General features: G+C 42.6%; 1 protein-coding gene across 4 annotated transcripts in view; it reads left to right on the forward strand.

Moving 5' to 3' along the window:
* Window positions 1-26,878, forward strand: part of SLC28A2 (solute carrier family 28 member 2) — a 38,755-nt gene continuing 11,877 nt past the window's right edge. For 2 of the 4 annotated variants that reach the window (XM_079769274.1, XM_079769277.1), the window contains exons 1-7: window positions 1-69; window positions 3,378-3,529; window positions 12,797-12,893; window positions 13,028-13,116; window positions 23,250-23,344; window positions 24,606-24,789; window positions 26,211-26,352. In XM_079769274.1, the coding sequence (XP_079625400.1) occupies window positions 12,813-12,893; window positions 13,028-13,116; window positions 23,250-23,344; window positions 24,606-24,789; window positions 26,211-26,352 (591 nt within the window). In that variant the 5' untranslated portion in view covers window positions 1-69; window positions 3,378-3,529; window positions 12,797-12,812. Of the gene's footprint in view, window positions 113-3,377; window positions 3,530-11,614; window positions 11,652-12,796; window positions 12,894-13,027; window positions 13,117-23,249; window positions 23,345-24,605; window positions 24,790-26,210; window positions 26,353-26,878 lie in introns of those variants that run through there. The other 2 variants (XM_079769275.1, XM_079769276.1) reach the window with 2 other exon arrangements.

Raw genomic sequence — 26,878 nt, forward strand, 5'->3', positions numbered from 1 at the left:
GAGTGTACGCAGGCGCACTTCCTTGCTTTCGTCTGCGGGCTGGATCCCGCCGCTTCGCTTGGAGGGAAGGTGCGCCCGGGTTCTCACTTCCTTGCGTCTCGAAGTTGTGCGGGTGGGTCGGAACCGATTTTCTTGTAGAATTTAAGAGACAGCCCCATTCTAAACCAAAGTCTGTTCAGATTGCGTGAGCGGTGTGCGTGAGAGGGCCACCTTTGGGGCGACTCCGGGGCCTCACGTTCGCACTGCCCACGGAGGCTTGGCCTCCTTGGAGTCCTTTCGTTTGCAAAACTTTTTTACGGTTTGTGTGCACGACCAGCCGGGGAGTCCGCGGTGCTCGTCCTCTGCTTCAGGTCAGGTCAGGGCGAGGGCCAGAAGGGCCTGGGTCACAATGGTTGACTTAGGAAGCTTGGAATGACAGCCCTCTAGACGAGTACAGCCCTCGGAAGGCCTGCTCCCGTGGCGTTCCGGTAGCTCGCCGTGATCGTATAGTGGTTAGTACTCTGCGTTGTGGCCGCAGCAACCTCGGTTCGAATCCGAGTCACGGCATTGTGGGGCAATGGCACGGCAAGGGCGCCCTTTTAGGTTCCCGAAGCCACATTTCTCTCTAGTTGTTCCCTAACTCTTACTGACTTTAGCCATAGCCCAGATTCCAAAGTGGCAACAAATAAACTCTGGGACTTAACTCCTCTTTGTAGTTCTTCTGCCCACGAGTAAGCTGCCTTTCGTATTTCCTGTTACGTGGTTGTTTTGCTGCAGGACGTCATTCTTTCTTCATTTGGCCCCTACCAAGGGTCAAGTCATATATTGTGTTCTTTAAAAAGCCTCGCACTAGCTAGAACTTAAATACTTTGGAGTCTAGGGGTCATAAGAACAATGTGCAAACATTTATTAAGGGTGAGAAGAGTGCGGAGTAGACAATACACTGTGACAAATGGAAAATATGGCGGCCCTGGAGGGGGCTGATTTCCAGAGTCACAATGAGGAGTGCCACTGAGGAGTTTGTGGCCTCCGTCTCCACAACCTCCTAGGTGACAGGGTGTTTCCTCCTTGAGGATTTTTTTTCCTAATCTACCTCAGGTTTAAAGCAAATTTTGTTAGTTATTTTATGAGCACTTAATCCAAATTTAACAAATTAAAGTCTGTCATTTGGCATCAGGCAAAATGGAAGTTTTGGATTTGGCTCTGGGGTGGCTGACAGCAGCTGTATCACGTTAAGAAGGGAATGAGGTAGGACTTAGTGAGAAATGAGCCTCTCCAGCTGCTCCCAGGGGACCTGGGGGCTGGCAAAGCAAGCCAGGAAGCAAACCTGGGAGAGGTGGACATTGCAGTGGGGTTGTGCCCCCTTTACCGACAATTTATCAGCAGAGACTTACTGAATGGTGTGTAAGAGCAAGACACTGTTGAGGGCTGTAATTTTCCTGGGTCTTCCCACTGCCAGTTTCCGAAATTTGATGAATTTAAAGCCACACAACAGGACAGCTCAGACCACAATAGAACAGAATGGAGGAAGGTGAGCCTGAGAAAGTGCCAGACTTAAGAAAATATATATATATATATATATATATATATATATATATATATATATATATATTCTCACACACACACACACACATATAGTCAATATCACATAAAAAAACAACTGGCCAACAGAAATGTGATGAACTTTTTTCCTCTGACCATTTACCAAATAGCCACACTGAAGGTTTTCAAATCCGCGGGCTGGAATGAGGTGTCAGGGTGGGAAGCAAGGAAAGCCTCCTGTTTTTTTCCTTGAGGAAGAGTGACAGAAGGGGAGGGTGCTCTTCTGCACTTGCAACTGCTGACCTTGGCAGGTATACAGTTATCCTGGAGATGGGTGCCACCCAACTATCAAAATTTCATAATATCCTTTTCTGGGGTCACGTGATTCCCCTTGGTCTGATATCAGGCCTACAAAACAGACTTTTGATAATGATATGACTGCCCATGTAGATCCATGTAGATGTTTTTGCAGGGAAGAGCATTGTTCTGAACAAGCTCAGTTGTTCTTTTTCCTTTCTTCTATATTTTTATTGATTTCAGAGAGGACGGGAAAGGGAGAGAGAGAGAGAGAAACATCAATGATGACAGAGAATCATTGATCAGCTGTTTCCTGCACGTCCCCTACTGGGGACTGAGCCCACAACCCGGGCATGTGCCCTGACTGGGAATGGAACTCCGTGACCTCCTGGTTCACAGGTCGACACTCAACCATTGAGCTATGCCGACAAGGCTTGATTTAGATTCTTAAGAATTTGGTATGATTCATTTCCCTTGAATCTCCTTATCTCTGGGTGCACTGATAAAAGGAGTTTCTGGGCTGGCAGAGCTGAGAACTAGGGACCCTGACCTTTGATGACCTCACCTGCTGCTCTGGAACGCCCTCTCTGAGCAGCCAGACAACACCCTCTTCCCCCTGACCTCTTGCTTTACTAGTATGCCATATTTTGCAGTTTCTGATTCTGGGAATGTGGTCCTTTCCCCCCACTCCTTCCAACTCGAAGGTTAAGCTCTTCTTTAGGTCTCAGCACTAGAAAAGAGGCAGGGAAACCTTTAAGGGGCAAATCTTGATGAAGACAACTGTAATTTATAAGCATTCGCACATTATTCATCTGCACCTTAGTTTGAGAAGTGCTGCTCTCACATAGGGTAACTACCTGACTCCATTGGAGCCCTTTATTGTTCATCTTGTGCGTACTTGTGCTTACTAGAAGGGGCCTGCTCCAGTCTACTGGGCTTCATCCATGAGGGTGACATTGAGGTTATGAGAATGAGAAGATGGAGAGCTGCGGGGAGTAATAGAGGGGCCCAAGTTTGGAGGCATCTAGGGAGGAGGCCGCAGCCCTAGACTTCCACTAGGAGGCGCTGCATTCCAGGAAGTGGACGTGGAATGCTGAGGCTGGAAGCTCTGTCCAGCACCTGTGGCTCACAGGTCCACAGTCCAGGGCCAAGAAGTGTGGGAGTTTTGGGTCCCAAGAAGAACTCCCTGGCCTCCAAAATTTATTTATCCCACAAAATTTAAGGAGCCGGGCACTATTCTAGGCACTGAGTAATTAGTCCTGAACAAGACAAACCTACTTCCCTGACTTGCTCACTGATTCCTAAAACCCCTTAACAGGGCACAGAAACCACATGGGTACTTCCTGACTTGGTTCCCAGTGAGGCAGCTGATCTCAGATCCTTCCCTGAAGACAGATTTTGATCAGGCCAGAGAGAGGAAGACGGAGGATGGAGAAAAGGGAAAAGAAAGAGGGCTTGGCTCCAAAGACTCTTTGCTGGCTTCCCATGTATCTGTGCTGTCCTTCTTCAGTACATGTCTCAGGCATGACCCCTCCTTTTTATGTCCCCATATGACCCAGGTTGGACTCCATTTTCCTCTCCGACTCTCAAAAAGATGATGTGGACAGTGGTTTCCTTGGAAAGGATCGGATTGGGACTGCTTGTGGAGGTGGAAGAGAGAGGAGTGAAGCGAGGAGGTGGCAGCAACCACTCCATTCCATCTTTCTCACAGGTGGGTTCCACTCTTTCAGGCCACAGAATCAGCAGAATTTCCACCTGGAAACATTCTTGAGCAAGAAGCCTGTGGAGTGAATCATAGATGGAGGTTATAGACTTCAAAACTGGTGCCACCCTGGTGGCCTTTCCCTATTATTAGAGTTATCTTAATTCATTTTAGTAGAATGCAGAATTACACTTATCCTCATTGCAACCCTGCTTGAGAAGGCTTTTTCCTGAGAAGATATGAACTGAGGGCCTGAATCAATGCCCCATCAGCACCCTCTGGGGCTTCAGAGGAGCCAGGAGGCAAGTTTGGTACCTACCACTGAAGGTTTGTGACTCTACTTGAGAAAATACCCAGCTATCTGGATTCATATATAAGATTTCCACTTAACAGCAGTTGGACAAGTTGCTTAACTTCGCTAAGCCCCAGGTTTTGTAAAATATGGGCTTAACAAAGCAGTAACTACCTTATAGGGGGTTGGAAGGATTCAGTGAAATAATGCATGAAAGGCCCTTGGCTCAGAGTTTTGCACCAAGTAAGCTCTCCATAAAGGTTAACTATTATTATTAATAATAATTGGTGACCATTCTAGGACATGGTTTCAGTGAGCATTTTCTCCTTCTCCCTGTAGGCCTTTGTCAAATTTTCATGAACCCATTCAGTGTTCTGACAGAGAGAGAGCTTGACAAAACTTCACCAGTGTCTCGGCTGGGCCCATGGTGCTTGGGCGCCAAGCTCAAGTGGGGCCTCCCTGGCAGGCGGCATTCAGTTGCCATGGTATGGGATGTTTTCTTTTACAAAAATATGATTTCTCAGAGTGTCTTTCTTTGTCTAGCATTTCTTTCTTATATTATGTAGTGTTCCTAAAAGGTAATATCTAACACTTTTTAAGGGCTACTATGTATTGTGGCACTTTCTTTTTTTTAATATATTTTATTGATTTTTTTACAGAGAGGAAGGTAGAGGGATAGAGAGCTAGAAACATCTAGAAACATCGATCAGCTGCCTCCTGCACACCCCCCACTGGGGACGTGCCCGCAACCAAGGTACATGCCCCTGACCAGAATCGAACCCGGGACCCTTCAGTCTGCAGGCTGATGCTCTATCCACTGAGCCAAACCGGTTTTGGCTATTGTGGCACTTTTTAAAGGACAGAGATATTTGAAAGATTAATTTTTTTAAAAGCCTAGTTACCTCAAATGAGAAAATGTAGCATTTAGCAATATAATTATTGAAGAATAATATATATATTATTGATTTTAGAGAGAGGAAGAGAGAGAGAGAAAAAAAAACATTGATCCTACCCCGACCAGGGATGGAACCTGCCACCTTTCAGTGTATGGGATGATGCTCCAACCAACTGAGCCACACCGGCCAGAGCATAGATATATTTTTTATCTGAATATTACAGTCATGTGGCAAAAGGATTATTTGCCTGTTTATGGTCAAATTAACTTGCCTCTAATCCCCAATAATTTCTTATGGAATGAATAACTTATTCTATGCAGTCTATGTAATTTATTATATGTAATAGATCTAAACAGTTATTTTCCTAAGGAAATGCACCTTATCATTCTTTGCATTGTGTTCATCACAAAGAGGTATTCTTTTGACAAAGAACTTAAACCTAGGGCAGAGGAGAAGAGAGCACCCTCTAATTTCTCTTTATAAGAAAGTCAATGTTGCAGACATAATGTTCACTTCCCTTAAGGGAACAATAGCTCTTGACAAGAAGAAATGTGGTTTTGGCAAAGAACTTGCTGCTCCAAATTTGTTAAAAAAAAAACAAAAAAACACCCCACTTAATATTCTGTTTCAATTCCTACATCAAATATATGGGGAGATATTTATAAGGAAATCGGTAAACTGAGGAGTGAAGTATCTTTGAGCCTTGTGTCAGTAAATAAAATGAACTTTGTGCTTTCAAATGCATACATTTCACCTGGTTAGAAAGAAAGTCAAGTTTCTGAAAGACCTCTCTAATGGTCAAAATTGTACAGACTAAAGCAAAATAAAAGCTGTACTGTGGTAGTTGCCTATTGTTATGGGCTACATGTTTGTTTGTCCTTCCCACTCAAATGTTGAAGCCTTAATCCTCACTGTGATGGTATTTAGGGATGAGACCTTTGGATGGTATTTAGGTAATTAGGTTAGATGAGGTCATGGGAGTGGGGCCCTCCTGGTGGGATTAACCCCCTTATAAGAAGAAAAACCAGAGAGCTCGCTTGTTGTCTCTGCCATGTGGGGACAGAGCAAGAAGGAGGCCACCTGCAAGCCAGGAAGAGAGCTCTCACCAGAATCCAGCCACGCTGTACCCTGATGTTGAACTTCTAGCCTATAGAACTGTGAGCAATAAATTTAAATTTCTGTTGTTTAAGCCACTCACTCTATTGCATTTTGTTATGACAGCCCAAGCCAACTAACACACCAATAAACTTTTCAGACCATGTTTCTCGTTCATTGACAGATGTTTTCACATGGACCAGTATTTGTGTTGAAACCATCCAATGACCTGGCTGCCCCTGGTTCTTGGCTCTGAAGTCACCTCTTGGACATGAGAACCGATTTAGCTCCACCACTTTGGATCCCAGGCCGTGTACCTTAAACATGGCCTAGGGCTTGCTGTCTGGCTCTCTCATCCAAAGCCTAAGCCCAGCCCAGCCCCTGCTCCCACTCTTCAGGGTTACCCCCAGGTGAAGGATCAGATATCAGTCATGTGTCAGGAACCATCAAAGGTACAATAAAACATAAGGAACATGGCAGGGTAGAACAAACATTGAACCTAAATTTTGAGATAGAGAAAGAAGAGTGAGCCATAGAAGGGAGGAGAGAAAAGAGAGAATACTTGCCACACTATTTCAGAGGGTTATTGCCAGGATCCAATGTGTCAATACATAGGAATGAGAAAAAGCCATATAGTTTCAATTCAACGCCTTGTCATAGTTGCTAATCCAAGGAGTTTATAATATAGCTAAGGAAACATAATATAAACCACATGATAACAATATATATGTGACTAAAGTGTTACTCACTTGGATGTTCCCAAAGTCCTCTGGACTGCTGAGACCTGCTCCCATCCCCCATCCTTTAATATTTAAATAAATTATCTTGAACCTCCATCTTCTGTAGAATGAGATTAATCACTATAACTCCCAATATTTCTGAAAATTATTGAGGCCTCACTCCTTGTTGTCTCTGGTTCTGTTTGCATACTTTGGCTAAATTCTCTAACTTTGCTGAATGGGCCATCCATATAGATATATCACCTCGCTGCTCCTGCTCCCTGGCAGCCCCCGCACACAACCTGGCTTCCTGAATTCTCCAAGAATTACTGACATCAAGGTGTATGTGTAGCAGATTTTACTAAAGACTTGAGGGAAGGAGGGTGAAGTTGTAGCTGAGCACAGAAAATGTTAAATATCCTTTTCCTTAATTGTCCCTTGGCCATTGCCACCTCTGAAAAGACCTCACTGGCCTACTGTTTACATGGAGCCCCTGTGACCAACATATTACTCCATTTTTTCCCCTCTCTCTTCTCCTGCCCTTTTCTACTTGCTCCTCCTAAGATGCTCCAATAATTCCTGCTCTATTACTTACGTAAAACAAGATAGCCACCACCTAGTGAATGCTTACTCTGTACCAGGCACGATGCTAAGTGCTGTGCACTTCTCAAGTAACAGATATCCTCACTTTCCTTTGCTCCAGATATCTGGACACATACCTAGGTGTTTCTATTTTTTCAACAAATAATTTTTACACAATTTCTGTGTGCTAGGGGCTTGGGTCTCTGCTTTAATGGAGCTTCATACCCAAAAAGCCAATCAAGAAATTTGCTAAAACTAAAACAAAGCAAAACAAAACCCACAATTCTCAATGAGGCATTGCATTGCTACTTTTATACAAACTCCAGAATACAATATGACAACATTATGACAAACAGCATTAGAGAAAAACATAAAAGATGCCACATGAATAGCTCAGGCTATAAAAGAAGGCAGCGAGTTCATTGGAGGTTGAAATGGAGTCCAGCGGCATTCGGAAAAAGAAGTCAGCTGAGCGAGACGTTAATGGTATAATGAGAACAGGAAGAGGGGAGAGAGGCGTACGGCTGGGCCAGGATGAACAGCAGAGAGTTGTGATTAAGGGCAAGGACTCTGGGCTCAGACTTCGTTCTGTCATTTGCTCACTTTGGTATTTGGTGTGTTGCTTCATGTCTCTGAGCCTGAGTGTCCTCGTCTGGAAAATTGGGATAGCAATAGTACCTTCCTCAAAGGTGCATGGTCAGGAGTATATCAGAAAATGTGTGAAATGCATTTCAGTGACTGCCATATAAGTGAACAATATAGCTTTAAAAAAGCAAAGATCTATATTAGGAACTTAACACTGCGGGAAGCCACCCATTGTCTTCACTAGCAGAGAGGTGTGGACAAGGAACCCGGAAGGCTGGTGACCCTCCAGCTCTGGCAAAGGTCAGGGCTGTACACCCACTGTTTAGCCCAGACAATGGTAGCTGAAGCAACTTCCCTACCAGACAGTCATGTACTGAAAATTGCCTGCCTAAGGGCTATAGTTGTATCCCAGATTGAATAAAAGGATGGCAAGGCCGGAGCCCAAGGGGAGTCCTTCCTCTTGAGTTGGGCTCCTGCCTGGTCCCCCAATATTTCCAAATTATTATTTATTGTCTCTTTCATTTGCGTGCGGCCCCTCTTCCAGAGCTTGCACTTTTGTTCTAATTTAACCATTTGGGAGTGAGGTCACTGTGCCCATGGAGCCTGACTCCAAATCTTTCCAAACCTGCCTTAAGGTAAAGTAAAACAAACAAACAAACAAAAAACTCAGGAGTGGTAAACCCTGAAATGCTTAATAATAAATAGGATTACTTCCTTATTACTTGTTTTCCCAATCAAGGGTAGACTTTCACCAATGAGATATAGTTAGAGCATCTACGGGGAGGGTCAGGAGTGGGGCACAACCACCAACTTACTAGACTTTGTCCACCTACCCATTTAGCCATGGAAAATAATTAGCCATCTATTAATCAATAAGAACTACTAGAGGTAAGGCTTTTAAAATTAGAAACCAAATCAAAAGTCTCCCAAGAAGTTCAGCAAATAGAAAATAAAGATTCTAATCCACGCTATGACTAAGTGTGGGAGGTGGTTGTTGATGCTAAGTTTCTAGAACACAAGCCTCATGGGTTCCCATCACAAAGCCGGGACTGCTCACCCATCTGCGCCCTGACACACAGGCCTTTATCCCTGTCAGCCGCCATCGCCAGCTCTGCTCTGCAAGGGCTGACGCGCCCCCCACAGGCGTTCTGGAGCCTCCTTTCCCAGAACTCCCTATCACAACCTTCTCAGGGGGAGCACTGCAAAGTCAAATAGAAGGAGAGATGGGACAGAGAGAGAAAGGGGCTTGAGGGAGAGACAGAGAAAAGAGAGGGAGGTAGAGTCAAAGAGAGAGAGAAGTTAAAAGTCGGATGTAAAAGCCGAGGGCACGAAAGAAGATAGAAACCCCTAATGGCAGAGCAGAAAGGTTATAACTTCTTAGGACTTACCATATTCTCATTCTGCTTTCTGTGGTCAGATAACATTTGGTTGATCTTTCAATTGGGATTGTTAAAACCGCTGAATAAGCAGGTTGCCTAGTACATGCTCACGGAATTGGCCAAGCCCAGTGCTGCAGTATGGAGGGGTATTTATCATTCCCCTTCTCTAGTTCCACACCCTTCACACGTTCACTACTCTGAAAGAAACCTGTATGAGGGACAAAGCTAGAGAGAAAAAGACCTTAAGCTTCTTGAAGGCAAAGTTTAAAAAACTTCAGGATTCTATGAGAAATGGCAAACATTAAAAAAAACACCCCAAACTATAATTGTATACCTGGCATTATAAAAATATTGGGGTTCTTAGAAAACACTTGTTATCACCACCTCTTTAAACCATTTTAAATACCCACAGTAGTTCAAATGGCTTGATATTCAGGGTCAACCTTACCCAAAATTGTGACATTTGGAGAAATATATCTTTAAATGCTTCCCTTTGCATTCTGCCCCATCATGTCTTTCTTTTCTCCTTCACAAGCTCTTCCCTGGAGGAACGTCCCCTCTGGTGAGCAGGAACAAAGGCTTTAGCTCCAACACAAACTCTATACCTAGCTCTAACACATCCTTACCTCCACCACAGAGCCAAGTGAGGGCAAGGGCCAATGGGAGGGGGGCAGTGAAAGAAAGAGGGAAGTAAGTATAAGGAATGCTCTACTTCAGGGAGAAGGTGGCACCGGAGAAGATCACAGAAAGTTCTTGTTTAGAACATATTGGTGCTGAGACATCAGCGAGCATCTAAGTGGAAATGAACTTCAGGTTTCTGGGACGACAGAAGTGTGGGAGGGTTAGAGAGAGGGACTGGAGATCATCTCCACAAAGTGGGAGGTGTGTGATAGGCTGTTGGGTTTACTGGGCCTGAGTGCATGACCAGCAGAGCACAGAGTCCTTATGCCATGCCCACCGGGCAACTGCCTGCCGCTTGATGACTTACAATACCTATGGTCAGAGCAGTTGTGGCTAGTCAGAAGATGTTAAAGGTCCATTTTGCTCTAAAAATCTATATGACTCTACAAGATAACCTGCTCCACACCCCTAGATAAAGCTATTTTATGACCCTGGCTGGTGCCACGGCAAGATGAAATTGAGCAAGGGAGGAACAGAAAGGCCTTCTAATACTCCTTGGTGATTTGATTTCTTCAGTTGTACTCTTGGAAGAAGGATAATTTCCAAATCTGTGCTCTTGTTTAGCAGATAACAATATAATGTGACATATCCATTCAACATTAGCTCAGTCAATGATGAGAAAGTTGGAATTTTCAGTTTGTTATTTCTCTGCCTTTACACTTAATACAATTTCCTCAAGGGACTTTACTCTGGTCAGAGGGAACAAAGGTCTTAACTCTAATATGAACTCTATACCTAGCTTCAACACATGCTTAGCTTCATTTTAAATGCTTTTTCAGTAGTTTCTCCAATAAATATGTTTTTACTAGAGGCCCGATGCATGAAATTCGTGTAAGAGTAGGCCTTCGCAGCCGCGGTGGCTTCCTTGGATCCTGCGGCTGCAGCCCCGGCTTCATCTGGAAGGTCGTCTGGAAGGACGTCTGGTCTAATTAGCATATTATGCTTTTATTATTATAGATTGATTTCAGAGAAAAAAGGAGGGAGGGAGAGAGAAACATCACCGATGAGAGAAAATTATTGATCGGCTGCCTCCTGCACGCCCCCTACAGGGGATCAAGCCCGAAACCCAGGCATGTGCCCTGAATGGGAATCAAACCCCTGACCTCCTGGTTCATGGGTCAACGTTCAACCACAGAGCAACACTGGGCGGGCACCCCTCCCCCCCCCCCTTACTCCTTCATTTCTTAACTAATTTCTTTATTTTGTCCTTTCTTAATTCCTCTAAAAATTCTCTCCATTCTTTAGCTAATTTTTGCAGCCTCCTTAGCATGTCAGAGAAGGCCACACTTCTGTGCCTTTGTTCAAGTTTCTCTCTCTGCTGGTACATCTTTCCCCTTCTCCATCATTCATCCCCTACTTACCTTTCAAGACTTTGCAGACTCACAGCAAATGTTACCAACTCTGTGAGCCTTTCTGCCACAGGTCTTCCCTTAATGATTTGTAAGTTCCTTCCTGGCAGAGACCATGTTTCGTTCATCTTTCTATCTTCAGCACCCAAAACAGTGAGCACTCCATGAATGTTTGTTGAAGGGATTAATGAAAGACTTCCTAGTGCTTCCCAGTGACCATGTGGCATTGAATCCTGCACAGTCCTGCTCTCTGTTTTTCCTTCTTTCTAGTAATTGTCTTTCCCACACAACACGATACATTCCCCGAGGGCAGAGACCTTTCTCTTAGTTCAGTGCTGGACAAGGCTCCTGCCGATCTGCCCCTTAGGAGTGCCTGCCTGCAGAACTCTTAGACCTGACCCCACCAAGCAGTCTTTAAAGGATGTAAATGTTTAACTTGAGAGTTGCACTCCTCCTCTACAGGGGAGGACTCCCTTCAGAGTCAGGATCTCTGGGAGCTGAGTTTTTCTTCCCGTCCTTCCCTGAGGAGACAGAAGGAATCTTAGAAGCTGGTGTAAGAAAGGGTGTTTGGGGTGGGTAGGAACCTGATTTGCTAAATTCCTTAATTGATCCTGTTTAGACCAAATTCAGGTTGTTCTCTGCCTATACGGGAAGGCCCTAATTTACACAGCAAAAATATGTTGTGTGTGTTTAATGAAATTATACTTTAATGCTTGAAGAGATCACATTAAAAAAAAATTTCATGGGGTCAGTAAACTTTCTGCAAAGTAAAGAAACATCTCAGAATAAGCTTATAAATTTCAATGTTTGTCTATTAGGATTGCTTACTAATACAGTGAGGCTCAAATGTTGCTTTAGTTTATTGATTCTCTCATTTTGCTTTAAAACTTTATTTGGGATAGTTAACATTCATGCTGACTATTCTAAGTGTAGGTTTCTTTTATTTAACTAATGAGGAGCTGTCTTAGATGTTCCAAAACCAATTTTTTTTCAAAATATATTTTTATTGATTTCAGAGAGGAAGGGAGAGGGAGAGAGAGATAGAAACATCAATGATGAGAGAGAATCATTGATCAGCTACCTCCTGCACGCCCCTCACTGGGGATCGAGCCTACAACCCGGGCATATGTCCTGACCAGAATCAAAGCATGACCTCCTGGTTTATAGGTTGATGCTCAACCACTGAGCCACGCTGGCCAGGAGAAAAACAATGTTTGTGTTACAATATAGTCAGGAACTTGAAAGCCTGTTAATCTTTGTTTTCTCAGCAATATGCTGGGATGTGGAGCCTTCCCAGCCCTCTGCCTCCCTTTCTGTTCTCTTCTTACCGGGCACAGGTCAGTGGGGCCTCTCCCAGTTAACAGGAGTAGCTGCCCTCTGACTCTTTAAGGAACCTAATGGGGACCTGGGTGAACCACTGATTCATTTCAATTCCTCCTGGCCTTTATTTCTCTTCTCCTATCTTATTGCCCCTTCCTTGCCTATTCACAATAGGAAATAGAAGTCTGTATTTCATTATTTATTATATTAAAATTATGTTTCCAATCTTCCCAATTTTCAGTTCTTAAAGAAATCAGCTAAACCTCTAAAGATTTTTAGTTTTGTTTTTTCTGTGGGTAACTGGCCCTAAAATTTCTCCCTCGTCCCACATTACAGAATGGCCAATCTTTCAGCCTTGGCCCTGAATTTGTTTTTCAGTTGAGGAGAACAGGAGATGGAGAAAACAAGTGGAAAAGGGGCCATTGCTTTGTCCACAATGGAGACTGGCATAGGGAACCCAGCGCTGGAGCTCACGGTAATCCACCCGTTTAGTTTATGCAGAGCTTTCTGATCTGCTGTGCAGCCTCCTGTAGGGTCTTTGGCTGCTCACCATCCCCATCACCCCTGGCAGGGCCCTCTGACTGACCCCAGCTCTACCTGTGCTTACAGGAAGAAGGATTAAATCCTGAGGGAACCGGGAGAACTGAAGAGCAAGGACAAAGCCTCCGGGATGGGCTGGGGCCTTCCACTCACCACAGGTACCTGTGTTCTGGAACTGGTTTCGTTAAGGCCTAAGGAGCGAGGGTGGGTTCATCGTGGCCACTGGACTCAGGAAGCTCATGGTCTTATTGGGGCGATAAGACTCACAGCCACCTGATGTTACCATATGCACAACTATTTGTATCTAAACCTGTGCTATATATAATCGGAGTTGGTTGGACTGACAACAAAAATAACAACAATGAGAATAGTAACAGCTAACATTTATTGAGTACTCACTATTGTGCAGAATGCTTTATGTAATTAATTTAATTTTCACAACAACAGGTGGGTACTAATTTTAATTCCCCCCTCCTTTTTTTTTATCAATTAGAAAATTGAGGCTTAGAAATTAACTTACCCATATCATTGAAAGAAAAAACAAACAAACAAACAAAAACCTCTTCTGGAATACTCAATTTTGGGGATGGGGAGAAAGAAAAATCAGAAAGAGAAAAAAAGGCAGAGAAGGACCACCATGAGGGATAATAGTGAAAGTAAAAACATAGAGCCTTGAAAGTCAAAAGGAAGGAAGTACCAAGAATGAAGGCACAGTTCACAATGTCTGAACAGGCAGGGGGCAGGGAAGTAGGAGTGAGAGAAATCTTTGAATTTGCTCATGGATTTGGTCCCAGAAGTAATGTCTAAGAAAGTTGTTTGGATAAAGTGGGTCAGATGGAAGCCATGTTGCATGTTGTGGAAAAGTTCTGGATATTTATAGATTTTTTTTTTTTTACAGAGAGTAAGGGAGAGGGATAGAGAGTTAGAAACATCGATCAGCTGCCTTCTGCACACCCCCTATTGGGGATGTGCCTGCAACCAAGGTACATGCCCTTGACCGGAATTGAACCTGGGACCCTTCAATCCGCAGGCCGATGCTCTATCCCCTGAGCCAAACCGGTTAGGGCAGGTCTGGATATTTATAAAAGAGTGCAGAAGTCAGACGTTAAGAAGCTTAGAAGAGGCTGTTGAATAGTTTCTAAAGGTAATAATCCTAAACACAGAGTTATTTTTGTTTGTTTTCTTTTCTTTATTTTTAAGAATTAACTTAGTGACTTCACAGAGAAAACAAGCTTAAAATTTTAAATTCTACTTTCTTCTTCAGAAAGTCACTTTTGTATACAAATTGATATATATCAACATGGACATGGCTGGTCCAAGTGCAATGGTGCCTACAATTAATTGATCACAGCCAGTTACAGATTTTCTTCTGGCCAGTGTGGCTCAGTTGGTTGGGTGTCATTCCATGCACCTAAAAGATCGCCAGTTCCATTCCTGTCAGGGCGCATACCTTGGTTTTGGGCTACTTTTCTGGTAGGGGGCATGCCAGATGTTTCACTGTCATAGCAATGTTTTCTCTCTCTCTCTCTCTCTCTCTCTCTCTCTCTCTCTCTCTCTCTCTCTCTCTCTCTCTCTCCTTCCCTTCCTCTCTCTCTAAAACTCAATTAAAAAACATAGACATGTGGGAATAGATTAGAAAAGCTAAATCCCAGATATACTTTTAGAGTAGAATTGACAAGTTATAGTTATTAAAGGTCAACCATTTTCAGGACACACACTCAGACCCATCTTTATCCTCTCTTACTTCTGTTCTTGGTTCCTCAGGAAATCCTTAATCTGATCTTGCAATGTAAACTGACTTTAGCTTCTCTTTCTTTCCATTACTCTTTCTGAATTTAGCTATGTTTACATATACAGGGTGTCCCCAAAAATATACACACACATTTTGAATAATTATAAAGGCAGCATTTATTAAAATACATTTTACTTTCAAAATTGAGCTATTAGCTGTTAAAGTGTATATACATTTTTTAGGGATACCCTATATATTTATATTGCATCGTTATCCATTCACCCATTGATGGGCTGAAATAAACATGGGAACACATACATCTCTCTAATATTTTGTTTTCATTTCCTGTGGGTCCTATGGCTATATACCCAGAAGTGAAATTACTGAATAATATGATAGATCTATTTTCAATTTTTTGAAGAACCTCCATATTATTTTCCATAGTGATTGAACCAATTTACGTTCTCACCAACAGTGTACAGGGTTTCCTTTTCTCCACATCCTTGCCAACACTAGTTATATATCTTGTCTTTTTGATGACAGCCATTCAAACAAGTGTGAGGTTATAGCTCATTGTGGTTTTTATTTGCATTTCTCTGATGATTACTGATGTTGAGCATCTTTTCATGTACTTGTTGACCAATTGGATATCTTCTTTGGAAAAATGTCTATTCAGCTCCTCTCTCCATTTTTAAATTGGATTGTTTCTTTCTTTTTTTCTTTTTCTTTTTTTTTTTTTTTTTTTGCTATTGAGTTGTATGAGTTCTTCATATATTTTGGATATTAATCTCTTATGCAATATATGATTTGCATTAATGTTCTCTCATTCTGTAGGCTGCTTTTTTTTCATTCTGTTTCTTTTGCTATGCAGAAGCTTTTAAGTTTGATGTAGTCCCACTTGTTGATTTTTTGCTTTTGTTTTTTTGTGCTTTTTTTGTCATATCCAGAAAATTATCACCAAGATTAATGTTAAGGAGCTTCTTCACCTACGTTTTCTTCTAAGAGTTTTATGGTGTCAGGTCTTATGTTTAAATCTTGGATCCATTTCGATTTAATTTTTGTGAGTGGTATCAGATAGGTCAATTTCATTATTGTGCATGTATTTATCTAGTTTTCCCAACATATTTGTTGATGAGACTATTTTTCCCCATTGGGTGTTCTTGGCTCCCTTGCTGAATATTAGTTGACTGTATATGTGGTAATTTAATTCTGAGCACTCCATTCTGTTCTATTGGTCTATGTGTCTTTTTATGATATACTAGAGGCCTGGTGCACGAATTTGCGCACAGGTGGGGTCCCTCAGCCTGGCTGGTGATCAGGGCCAACCCGGGTGGAGAGGGGAGGGGCCCTGAGAGGTTGGCTGACTGCGGAAGGTTGACTGTGGGAGTGCACTGACCACCAGGGGCAGCTCCTGCATTGAACACCTGTCCCCTGGTGGTCAGTGGGCATCATAGCTACTGGCCAGTCATCCGGTTGTAATGGTTGCTTAGGCTTTTATATATATAGGTCATACTGTTTTTATTATTATAGCTTTGTATTATAGTTTGAAATAAAAGTGTGATATCTTCAGCTTTGTTTTGTTTTTTTTCAGGACTGCTTTGGCTATTTGGGGTCTTTTGTGGTTTTATACAAATATTAGAATAGTTTTTTTCTATTTCTGTGAACAATGCCATTGGTATTTTGATGGGGATTGTGTTGAATCCATAGATGGCTTTGGGTAGTATGCACATTTTAACAATATTAATTCTTCTGACTCATAAACATGAGATGTCTTTCCATTTTATTTTTAATGCCTTTCCTCTTGTTATGACCTTTCTTTTTTCTATGCCTTTCTTTAGGTTGATTTAATATTTTAAGTGATTCCATTTTATCTCCTTTGTTGGTCTATTAGCTATAACTTTTTTTGTTGTTATATTAGTGCTTGCTTTAGTGTTTATAATATATCTTCAACTTATCAAGTATACCTTCAAGTGATATTATATCCTTTCATGTAAAGTATAAGAACCATATAACAGTATACTTCTGTATCTCTCCTTCCAATCTTTATACTATTATTGCTTATGTTTACACATCTTACTTCTACATGTTATAAACTCCATACTACTATTTTTGCTTAAATACTGAATTATCTTCCTATATGCTCCAACTTAAATGAACCTGCACCTGCATGAATCCTTATCTTTTCCCCTCCTTTATCAGAAGGCCTACTCTCCCTAAGTCAGAAGCCAACTTCATTATCATCCTTCTCTATCCCCGTCTACAGAGCCCTCTTTCCCCTACATCTTCAGTTACTCCTCTGTTAGACCTTTCCTCAATCTATAAGTGTACTCAAGGTTTTTTCTTCTTATAATAAGCAAACAACTCAACCTTACCTCAACCTTATGATATCTTTTTCCTTCATGGCCAAGTTTCTTGGAAAAGTGGGATTTATTTGCAACATCATTTTCTCACCTGTCCATTCACTTCTCAGTTCCACATAACCTAGTTTTCACTACCACTGGTCAGCTGAAATTCTCTTACTCAGATGAGCAATGAAAACCTACTTATCAAGTTCAATGTACACACACTTTCATTGGAAATCTCTGCAGCATGACCCTTCCGACCCTTTCCTTCCTTGAAACGAATGTTTTGATTTCAATGACACTATACCCTCCTCATTCTGGATATTCTTTATTTTAGTTTTCCAGTCACTTTTCTTCTCACTCCTACATGTAATGTCTTGATTTATAAAACCACATCTGAAGTCTGTACCTTTGTTCTAAGCTTTAGCCCTATATATCTAACCATTTGCCAAACATCTAAACACTTAGATGTCACATATATACTTCAAATTAAACATTGAAACCAAGCTCCTATCAGCATAGGTTTGAGGTTTCCATACTACTTCAGGTGCCAGGTTGGGCTCTAGGCACACAAAGATGAATAAACTCACATTTCTTCCTCATGCCTGATTCTCCTTAGGTCTGTTCCTCCTCCTATATTCTCTATTTTGGTGAATGACTAAGGCATGCATGGCAGGAACCTCATTATCATCCCAGTTTTCCTCCACTTGATATTAATCCTCTCTCCTAAACATCTGTGCCATTCACCCCTCATATCAATCTCCCCCTGCACCCTCAGTTACTTCCTTTATAGCCCCAGTCTATCTCCCGCCCCACTGCCACCAGAGTGATCTTTCTAAAACACACATCTGCTCACATTATTCCCTTGCTTACATTCTGCAATGGCTTTCCATTTTCTACAAGATAATACCTGAATTCCTAACCATGGCATATAATCTATATGACCTGGCTTCTGTCCCTTTTTACCAGCTTTCTTCCCACCATCCATCTACATACTCCCTGCTTCCCAGTGACTGAAAATCAACTGTTTTTTCAAAATGCTAGGCTCACTCAGGTATGCTTTCCCTCTTCTGGAGATTCCCCAACCTTCTCTTCTAACTGCCTGCAACACACCCACTTAGCAAACTCATATCAGTTCACCTCTCCTCTCCTTTGTGAAAGCTTCTTCAGCAATCATAGGCATGGTTACCTGCTTCTTCTCTGCTGCTCTCTTAGCAATCACACGCTTTGAATTCTGGGATGATCCCTCTGAAATTCTAGTCTTACATCTCTAAGTAGAAGCCACATGGAGTAATGGAAAGATCTGGATTTTAAATCCTAACTCTGCCACCTACTGGCAGGCTCAGTTCCCTTGTTCATATATCTAACTAACCTTGTGGTTTGGGGGAGGATGATTGGTGAGGTCTGGTAAAAGGTGCTTAATAAACAGTATCTGGTTTTTCTTTTCTTCACAGACAAACTTAAAAAAAAAAAAAAAGTAGTCCATATATGCTCACACTCACTCAATCCCCTGCAATTCCGCTTTTACCCAGTCACTCTCCTGTAAACTGCTCTCTCACAGAACCAGTCACCTCTTCACTGCTGAATCTAGCATCTTCTTCTCATTTGCTATGCCGCTTGATTTTATTATCATTGAATATGATTGACCTCTCCTCCTGCCTAAAGATCATTTCTCTTTTTCACTTTTTCTCTTAGCTCTCAAACTGCTCCTACTAAGTCTGCTGTGTCTTCTGGCTGCCCTATCAGAGCGACTGTTCTGACTTCCTGGGAGGATGGTGGTAAGCCTGGTAGGGATGGGTGGGGATGGCAACATAGGTAGGTGGCTGTGAGCTATACAAGTTACCAGGAGGGAGGTTGGGAAGGGTGCCTGCAGCCTATGTTACATGCCAGTGCAATTCCCAAGTGAAGAATTTTAGGCAGCCCTTCCTTGCTGGGAGCTTCTCCTCACTCCTCATTATTTTGTTTCTCATTAGGGCCTGAACCTGATATCAATAGCTGAATGAGCTAGAGCTCCTTTGTCTTCAAATTCCTGTTGAAATCTTTTTAAAAGGTGTAAATAGGGACAAACTGTATTAGCACAGGAAGTCCATAATGGGCCTTAACCATATATTAGAAACCAGGAGAAACTTCTGCTAACAACAGAACTAAAGGGCCTGGCTCAAAAGGCCATTGAAGGTAGTCATGACTCTCCCTAATGAGAGAGGACACTTTGCCTGGGAAGATTTCACTGTCTGTCAGAACCACTGCTACCTCTAACTTGGAGAGAACAGAGTTCTGGAATGAAGAAGAGGGTGGGTTGAAGGGCTAGTTAGAAATCCCATCACATAGGTCCTTCCTGTCTTAGTGTGAAGATCGATGTTTTCTGTTATCTGAAATGGCCACATCAAGCAGAGATTTGGATACAGTGTGGAGGAAGAGTTCTTTCCAAGACGATACATCCATCACAACTCAGCAACTAAGCACCCGGCTGTGTTCTGGTTTAGGTTCCCTTCTCACTCTACCTGGGCTGATGGGTCTCAGAACTGGTAATCCCCAGGTGCACAGAGTCTGCTTCCAATGTAAGTTTTCTGGCTTCCCTCTTGCCTTCCTGGGTTTTCCAACTCCTATTTGGCTTTTCACTTTGGCTTATTGATAAGCTTTTTGTTTCTCAGACTCAGTCACCATTCTCCCTTGGACACTTTTGATAACTTCTCAAACCTTGTACAACACCCCCCAGCTCTCCTTGCCCATCCAGTTTGAAACTAGTTGTGTACATAATTTTGAATCTGGCAAAGTGGTATAAGTACAGTACCCATGGACTAGTTCTTTTCATATCATTCTATCTAATAAAGAGGGAATATGCTAAATGACCCTCACGCTGTTGCAAAAGATGGCAGTGCCCACAGCCAATAAGGAGGGAATATGCTAATTGACTGCCCTGCCCTCAAAGATGGTGGCACCCACAGCCAATAAGGAGAGAATATGCTAATTGCTGCCACGCCCTCAAAGATGGCGATGCCCACAGCCACAAGATGGGACCCACCCAGTCCCCTCAGCCCCGCCCGGGGCCGCTCCACTTGCCTGCCTCCAGAGTCCCCCAGTCCCCTCAGCCCCCCAGCTGCCCAGGGCTGGCCCGAGGCACAGGTAACCAGGGCCAGCCAAGGCTTGCGCTGCCAGCAGTGGCAGCAGCAGAGGTGTGATGGGGCATCGCCTTCCCCTGATCGCCAGGTTGCCTCCTGCCCCTGAGGGCTCCGGACTGTGACAGGGGGCAGGCCGGGCTGAGGGACCCCCCCTCCAGTGCATGAATTTTCATGCACCGGGCCTCTAGTCATTGAATAAATCCCTTAAGCCCTCGAAAAGATTCTGATCACCTCTGCCTGGAGGCCCTCACTCTTTACTCAGACCATCATTTGGTTCTGGGTTGACTCATTTCCTTTCTTTTTAGTTCTTCAAGCTAGAGCAGCAGATTCACCCAGGACCACAATGTCAATAATCGCTGGATATGGATTTTCAGAAAGCTGTCCTAAGCTTTCTACTCTAATTGAGAAATGATAGTAACCAGACCCTAGGAGTTTCCATAATTCTATTTCCCTTAATTAGGGGAGTTTCCTCATGTTGTGGATAGGATCACTGGGAAAATGCATGCACACTCTTACTGCTAGGCCTGACCTGTAGTGTCCTCTAATGTAATGTTCAGCTAGCATGACCTGTCATCCTTACCCTACTCTTTCTTGCTCTGTCACTTGAGGCTGCAGGCAGTAAGCATATAAGTGAGAGGGTTATTGTTAGTCCACATCTGGAAAGCCTCCCATGTACATACCAGGAGAGCTCAACAGTGGGTACATACTTCAAACAAGTTATGGGCAAGGTATTGAATTTCAGTATCTATCAGGTAGAATACTTCTAAATTCAGCTTCTTGATATAACATAATACTAACCCTCAAACGGTACCATTATATAAATGAAGAGCTTGGTAGTATTAGCAAGATCCTGGGCCAAGCAGGATGCCAGGATCATGAACACCTGCTCACATGCTTCTGTGCACTGCTTCTCCATTGGTTCCTCTTTTCAGTTGGATGCTCCTCACGGCTTTCCTTTCTATTTTTATTTTAATTTTTTAAGCCAGAGGTCCAGTTCCAACTTGATATTCTAGAATCAGGTTGTTAATGGGTTTTGCAGAAATGAGTGTTCTTAATTGATTTCTGGTAGTACCCACTGAACTTTAGTTCCCAGGAAATGGTCAAGTCTGATTACAAGGTGATGGCAAAAACCTTTTCCAGGCATGTGACTTATTCACTCTTGGACTAGTGCATGCCCACACTTATTTTGCAGTGGCCTTGCTGATCTGGCATTTGACTGGGTAAATTTTATATCAGCTTTACCTAGTGTATCAATTTGAGTACCAACAGGAAACAAATGGAATACTTAAGTTAGGATAATTAGAAAAGGGTTTATTTACAAAGAGACCATTACAAAGATGTGTGTAAGATGTAGTGGAACCACAAGGAAGGACAGTGCAGGAACCAGAGGCCAGCAGCAGTGAACCGTTACTATCCTAGGCCCGAAGGGACAATATGTAAGAGAACCTAAGAGAGTCAGATAAAGAAGACCTCAGTATGTGACCTCAGTTTTTTCTTACACTCTGATCCTCTTCGGGGTTCCCCTGGTAGAACCCAACTAGGTAAGCCAGAGGGCATGGGAGCCTATAGGTGTAGTCCACAGGGTAAGACTCCCTGGGCTCAGAGCAAGGTGGAGAGTGGATCTAGAGGAGCAAATCAAATACACCTGGCACATACAGGAAGACTAGAGTTAAAATTAAATTCGTTCCTTGATGTGTTTTGTGAATGACGTTCCAAAGATAATGATGTCCTTTGGGTATCTGACACCTCTAAGCAATACTTTTTACTCACTACATTCTTTATTAATCCTGGAAAGTAGCAGAGTTCTTGAGATCCTAAGGTATCTTCTTGAATTGATTCAGTTAGGTGGTGATAAATATTGTTTTGTCCTTTTTCAGATTATCTATATCTGCTAATACACATTCTATTCTGCTAATCCAGGGTTGGGCTTCCTGCAGAAAGGGAATTGAGGAGGAAGCAGAGGAGGAGTGAGGAGTGAAAAGGAAGCCTGTATAATGAAGAATGAGTGTGTTAGATGGGAAAGGCAGCAACGGAGAAGGATATTTTTCCATTGATTTTTAGAAAGAGTGGAAGGGAGGGGGAGAGACTGAGAGAGAGAAACATCGATGTAAGAGAGACACATCACCAGAATCAAACCTGGGAACCTTCAGTCCGAAGGCCGGCCAACACTCTATCCACTGACCCAAACTGGCTCGGGCTGGAAATTAGAGCTTTTTGCTCAAATGACTGCAGTGTGCTGAGGATACTGAGGAATGTCAGATAGGCGAGCCTGGAATCTAGGTAAAATACAGCATAGGATGATGGTGAGGAGCTCAGATTCTGAAGCCAGATTGCCTGAGTTTACGTTCTGTCTTTACTCCTTACAGCTTCCATGACCTTGGGAAAGTTACCCAACTTCTTATAAGTACCGCGCGCTAACCGATTGCGCCATTGGAGCTCCTAGTTACCCAACTTCTGTTTTCCAGTTTCCACATCTGTAAATAGGAATGATAATAGTAACCACCTCAAACACTCTTAGGAGGAGTCAATGAGTTACTGTTGGTAAAGTTCTTAGAAAGAGCCCAGCATATAGAAAGGGCTATATAAATGTTAAATCAAATTTGAATAGTCCTCCCTGTTGGGCATCTTCTCTCAGTTCCTGCCCACCCAGGGGTTATTGGTGTTTTCCTTCCAGTCTGTCAAAGCACATCTGATTGGCTGTTCAGAGTTATGAGCTTGTGTGGTTTTTAGAAAGGAATGGTCAAAGCTGCCACTCAGAAGAAAAGGCCCTTTTCTGAATCTGGAAACTGAGCAATGCCTAATCCCTGGGGAACAGGAAAGAAATAGGTCCCAGGAGTCTCTCCCTGATGTGAGTGTCCACCTCTGTGGTAGGAGATTACTGAGATATTGCCAGTCTGATTGGGTAGGGTTATTCTGACCTACTGCCCATTGCGATGTGGCCTTGGGGCATTGCCGGGACACTACCTAATGTCCCCCTGGCTGAATAATTTCCTCATGGAGAAGAGAAAATTATTCCTCGGGCCAGGTCATCTAAGGTCTGGAATTGATACAAATGGGATGGAGTAACTTTCGTATCTTAATTTTTGGGTTCTCATCAGGAGGAGACTACTACAACCTTTCACCAGGGCAAGAAGTTTCTGCAAAACACATGTCAGCCTGTTCAAGAAGATCCTGCTGGGCCTGTTCTGTTTGGGTGAGGTGTTGAGAATTCCTGTAAGCGAGAGACACAATCATTTTAGGAATGTGATCTTGTGTCAAGATGTTTCTAAATGGGATAAAACTTTATTCACAAACTGATCTTTTTTATGTGATGTATAGATCTGAATTATTTATAAATAAATAATCTGAACTATATTTATTGGTTGCACTTCTAGGAATAAGTAAAATCTGAGCATAAACTATTTTTCAAAATTATTTGATGGACTTAAATATTTCAGAGAATCTGGACGTGTGTCTGTTTTAGTGTCTTGATTCAATGTAGGGCATGGTCTTTATAGTCTTTACAAGAGAAACCTGTAGTATACATTACTTATTTGCTAGTAAGATCAATGATATAAAATATTTTTAAATATATTTTATTGATTTTTTACAGAGAGGAAGGGAGAGGGATAGAAAGTAAGAAACATCAATGAGAGAGAAACATCGATCAGCTGCCTCCTGCACACCCCCAACTAGGGATGTGCCTGCAACCAAGGTACATGTCCTTGACCAGAATTGAACCTGGGACCCTTTAGTCTGCAGGCCGACGCTCTATCCAGTGAGCCAAACCGGCTAGGGCTAAAATATTTTTTAAAACAGCAAACCTCTAATATATATTGTCAGTGATGTATGGGATTTTGATGTCAATATTAGAGGCAGCTGGGATGATGAGAACAAAAATTATATTTGGGGGTCAGTCAAGGAGCTATGGGATGAGGACTGTATAGTAAGTCCTCACTTAACATTGTCAATGGGTTCTGTCACTTTCAGTGGAGTGATATATAATGAACCAATTTTACCAGAGGCTAATTGATATAAACAAGAGTTAAGTTCCTATGGCATCTTATCAATGTTATAATGAAAGACATACTTTGAGGACCTGATATTCTTCCTAGTGTTTATATGGTTTTGCTCAAGAGGAAAGGTTAAAAGCTTTAGAAAAGATGACTTTTGGAATGTTTAATGGCGGATATTGATCAAATGCACTCCAAATTTACTCTGAAAAAGGATATCAGAGTAAATTCAAGGGAGTTAATGAAAGATGACTGAAAACATGCAGTATTCAAACTAAGTTGGACTCTCCCTGGGTATCCTCAAGAAGAAAGCAGCCATCCAGCCTGGCCTTGAGAACGGCAGCTTGGTTTGAGGCTGGAGGGTTTTTCTTGCTTTAAGTCCCAGACATTGATGACTAGAGCTGCATTTGCCCCTGGGGAGCTCTGACTTGTTGATCCTCACTCTGCCTCTTCTCCTTTTAGCTTATGCTGCCTACTTCCTGGCAGCCTGCATCTTGGATTTCCAGAGGGCACTGGCCTTGTTCGTCCTCACCTGCTTGGTGCTCTTGGTCCTGGTTCACCGCGCTCTGAAAAGTTTGTTTGGTAAAACATTAACAAGATGTCTGAAGCCCTTTGAAAACTCCTGCCTGAAGCTTTGGATGAAATGGTGAGTTAAGAATCTCAATATCCCTGGTCGCTCAAACTTGTCCCCCTTTCTTTGACAGTTCCTGAACTGTCGTCTCTCAGACCCTCACCTATACTTTTCAAAATCAATGCTCAGGGAGCAAATAGCAACAGGCCTCTGAGCACTGGACTTCCGTCCAGTTTCTTGTAGCCTCGTGTATCAACATTGCTAGGGGGCAGGAAGGGTTAAGTTTCAGAGAAGAGTTTCCATCTGTTTATTGTCAGAGTTCATGACAGAAATAAGGAAAACCATACTTTTCTGCAATGAAGTAATCAAAACAAAGAGGCTTATAGCTGCGTTAAGCTACCAAGTTGATTTGGTGCTCATATGTGTCTCCCTTAATTCCCTGATACTTTTTATGCTTTTTTTCTTCTAGTCCCCTAGACTTCTCCCACCCCACCAGTGTCTTTTACCGTTCCTTAGAGCTTAACTGGCAAACGTACTGTTCAGTAAATACTGAATTTTATAGTAGCCATAGTTCATCTAACTAACTGTATAGCATACACACGTTCTTTGGACACAGGCCTGGAGTGACAGAATAACTTTTAGACTCTATGGAGAGTTCCTGTTTTCTGCCTATTCTCCAATGGACACACAGAGAATGGATGTTAAGAATGTTTGCAACAGCAGTTATTTGGAGAAACACACCACACTACATCCTAAATTTTGGATTATTGATTTGACACTGAGGAGACAAAGCTAAAATGACACTATTCATTAGCAGGATAGATTCTAGAAGCCAGATTTTATTCACTTTAAGTGAGAAGAATTCACAGTAAGAACAGCTCCACAATTCAACCCTGCCTTGTTATTCTTGTTGTTGTTCCTGAGCCATCTCAATGGACAAAGTACTCTTTTTGTTTTGCTTTCTTTTCATATGTGCTCTCCCTTCTAACTCTTTCCCCTGGAACTGAAATGACACCCACACTCAGACGTGAGGAAACCAGTCTGTGTATTGATCCAGCATGTTTGGTATATCAAGGGACCATGAGACCATAGGGGTTGGTTTGTGGCTTAGCCTTTACTCTTGTCTGAAGATTCATGGGGAGGACCATGCATGCTTTTATTTCTTTTTAAAATACTTTGGTTTTTCATTAGTACAAGCTTAAAGAATGAGTCTTTATATCACATCTTACTGATATGGAAGCTTGAGGAAAGGAACTCATGTGATTTGCATCCTCAGGTTGGACTCTTTCAGCTTCATTCTGTGATTACAAGGATTGGAGAGAGAGCTGCTCGCTAGGAAACGGCCGGATGAATGATTCTCAAGAGATGTCTCTGTGTCTAATCTATTGAGTTATTTCATTTACCCTTGGGGTGAACTTCTGTTTTCTAGAGGTAAGGTTAATTATTTGTTATTCTTTCACTGAGTTGATGACATGGTATTGGCATTCCCTCTTTAGGGTGTTCGCTGGAGTCGCCTTGGTTGGCCTCATCCTGTGGCTAGCTCTAGACACAGCGCAAAGGCCAGAGCAGCTGATGTCCTTTGCAGGAATCTGCATGTTCATCCTCATCCTCTTTGCCTGCTCCAAACACCACAGTGCAGTGAGTTTGGGGTATTCTGGGTGGGCCAAGGGCTGTGTGTTACTGATTACAAAGTACATGTGTCAAGTATTGATTACAAAGACATAGAACTAAGCTCTTTAGAATCTCCGGAATTTGCTTTTTTTTTTTTTATGATTTTGCTCCTAAGACAAGTTTTAAAGTTCTCAGAGGCTGTAGACCACTTATTTCCTTGATATCAAATTAGTGGATCTAAGCCAGTGTTAAAGAAAGAACCAAAAAAAAAAATAAAAAAGGAAAGAAAGAAAAGAGAATACAATAAAGAATCAACTTGCATTGCACATAGAAATATTAAAGTATTGGTTATGATGCTTATTTGTATACTAGAGGCCAGGTGCACAAAATTTGTGCACTGGGGGGGCAGGGATCCCTCAGCCTGGCCTGTGCCCTCAGTTGGACATCCTTAGCGCTGCTGCAGAGGCAGGAGAGGCTCCCACCACCGCCCTGCACTCGCCAGCCTTGAGCCTGGCTTGTGGCTGAGTGGCACTCTATGGACATATGTGGCTCT

This window comes from Cnephaeus nilssonii, assembly GCF_951640355.1.
Source record: "Cnephaeus nilssonii genome assembly, chromosome: 4".
NCBI classification, from domain to species: Eukaryota; Metazoa; Chordata; class Mammalia; order Chiroptera; family Vespertilionidae; genus Cnephaeus; species Cnephaeus nilssonii.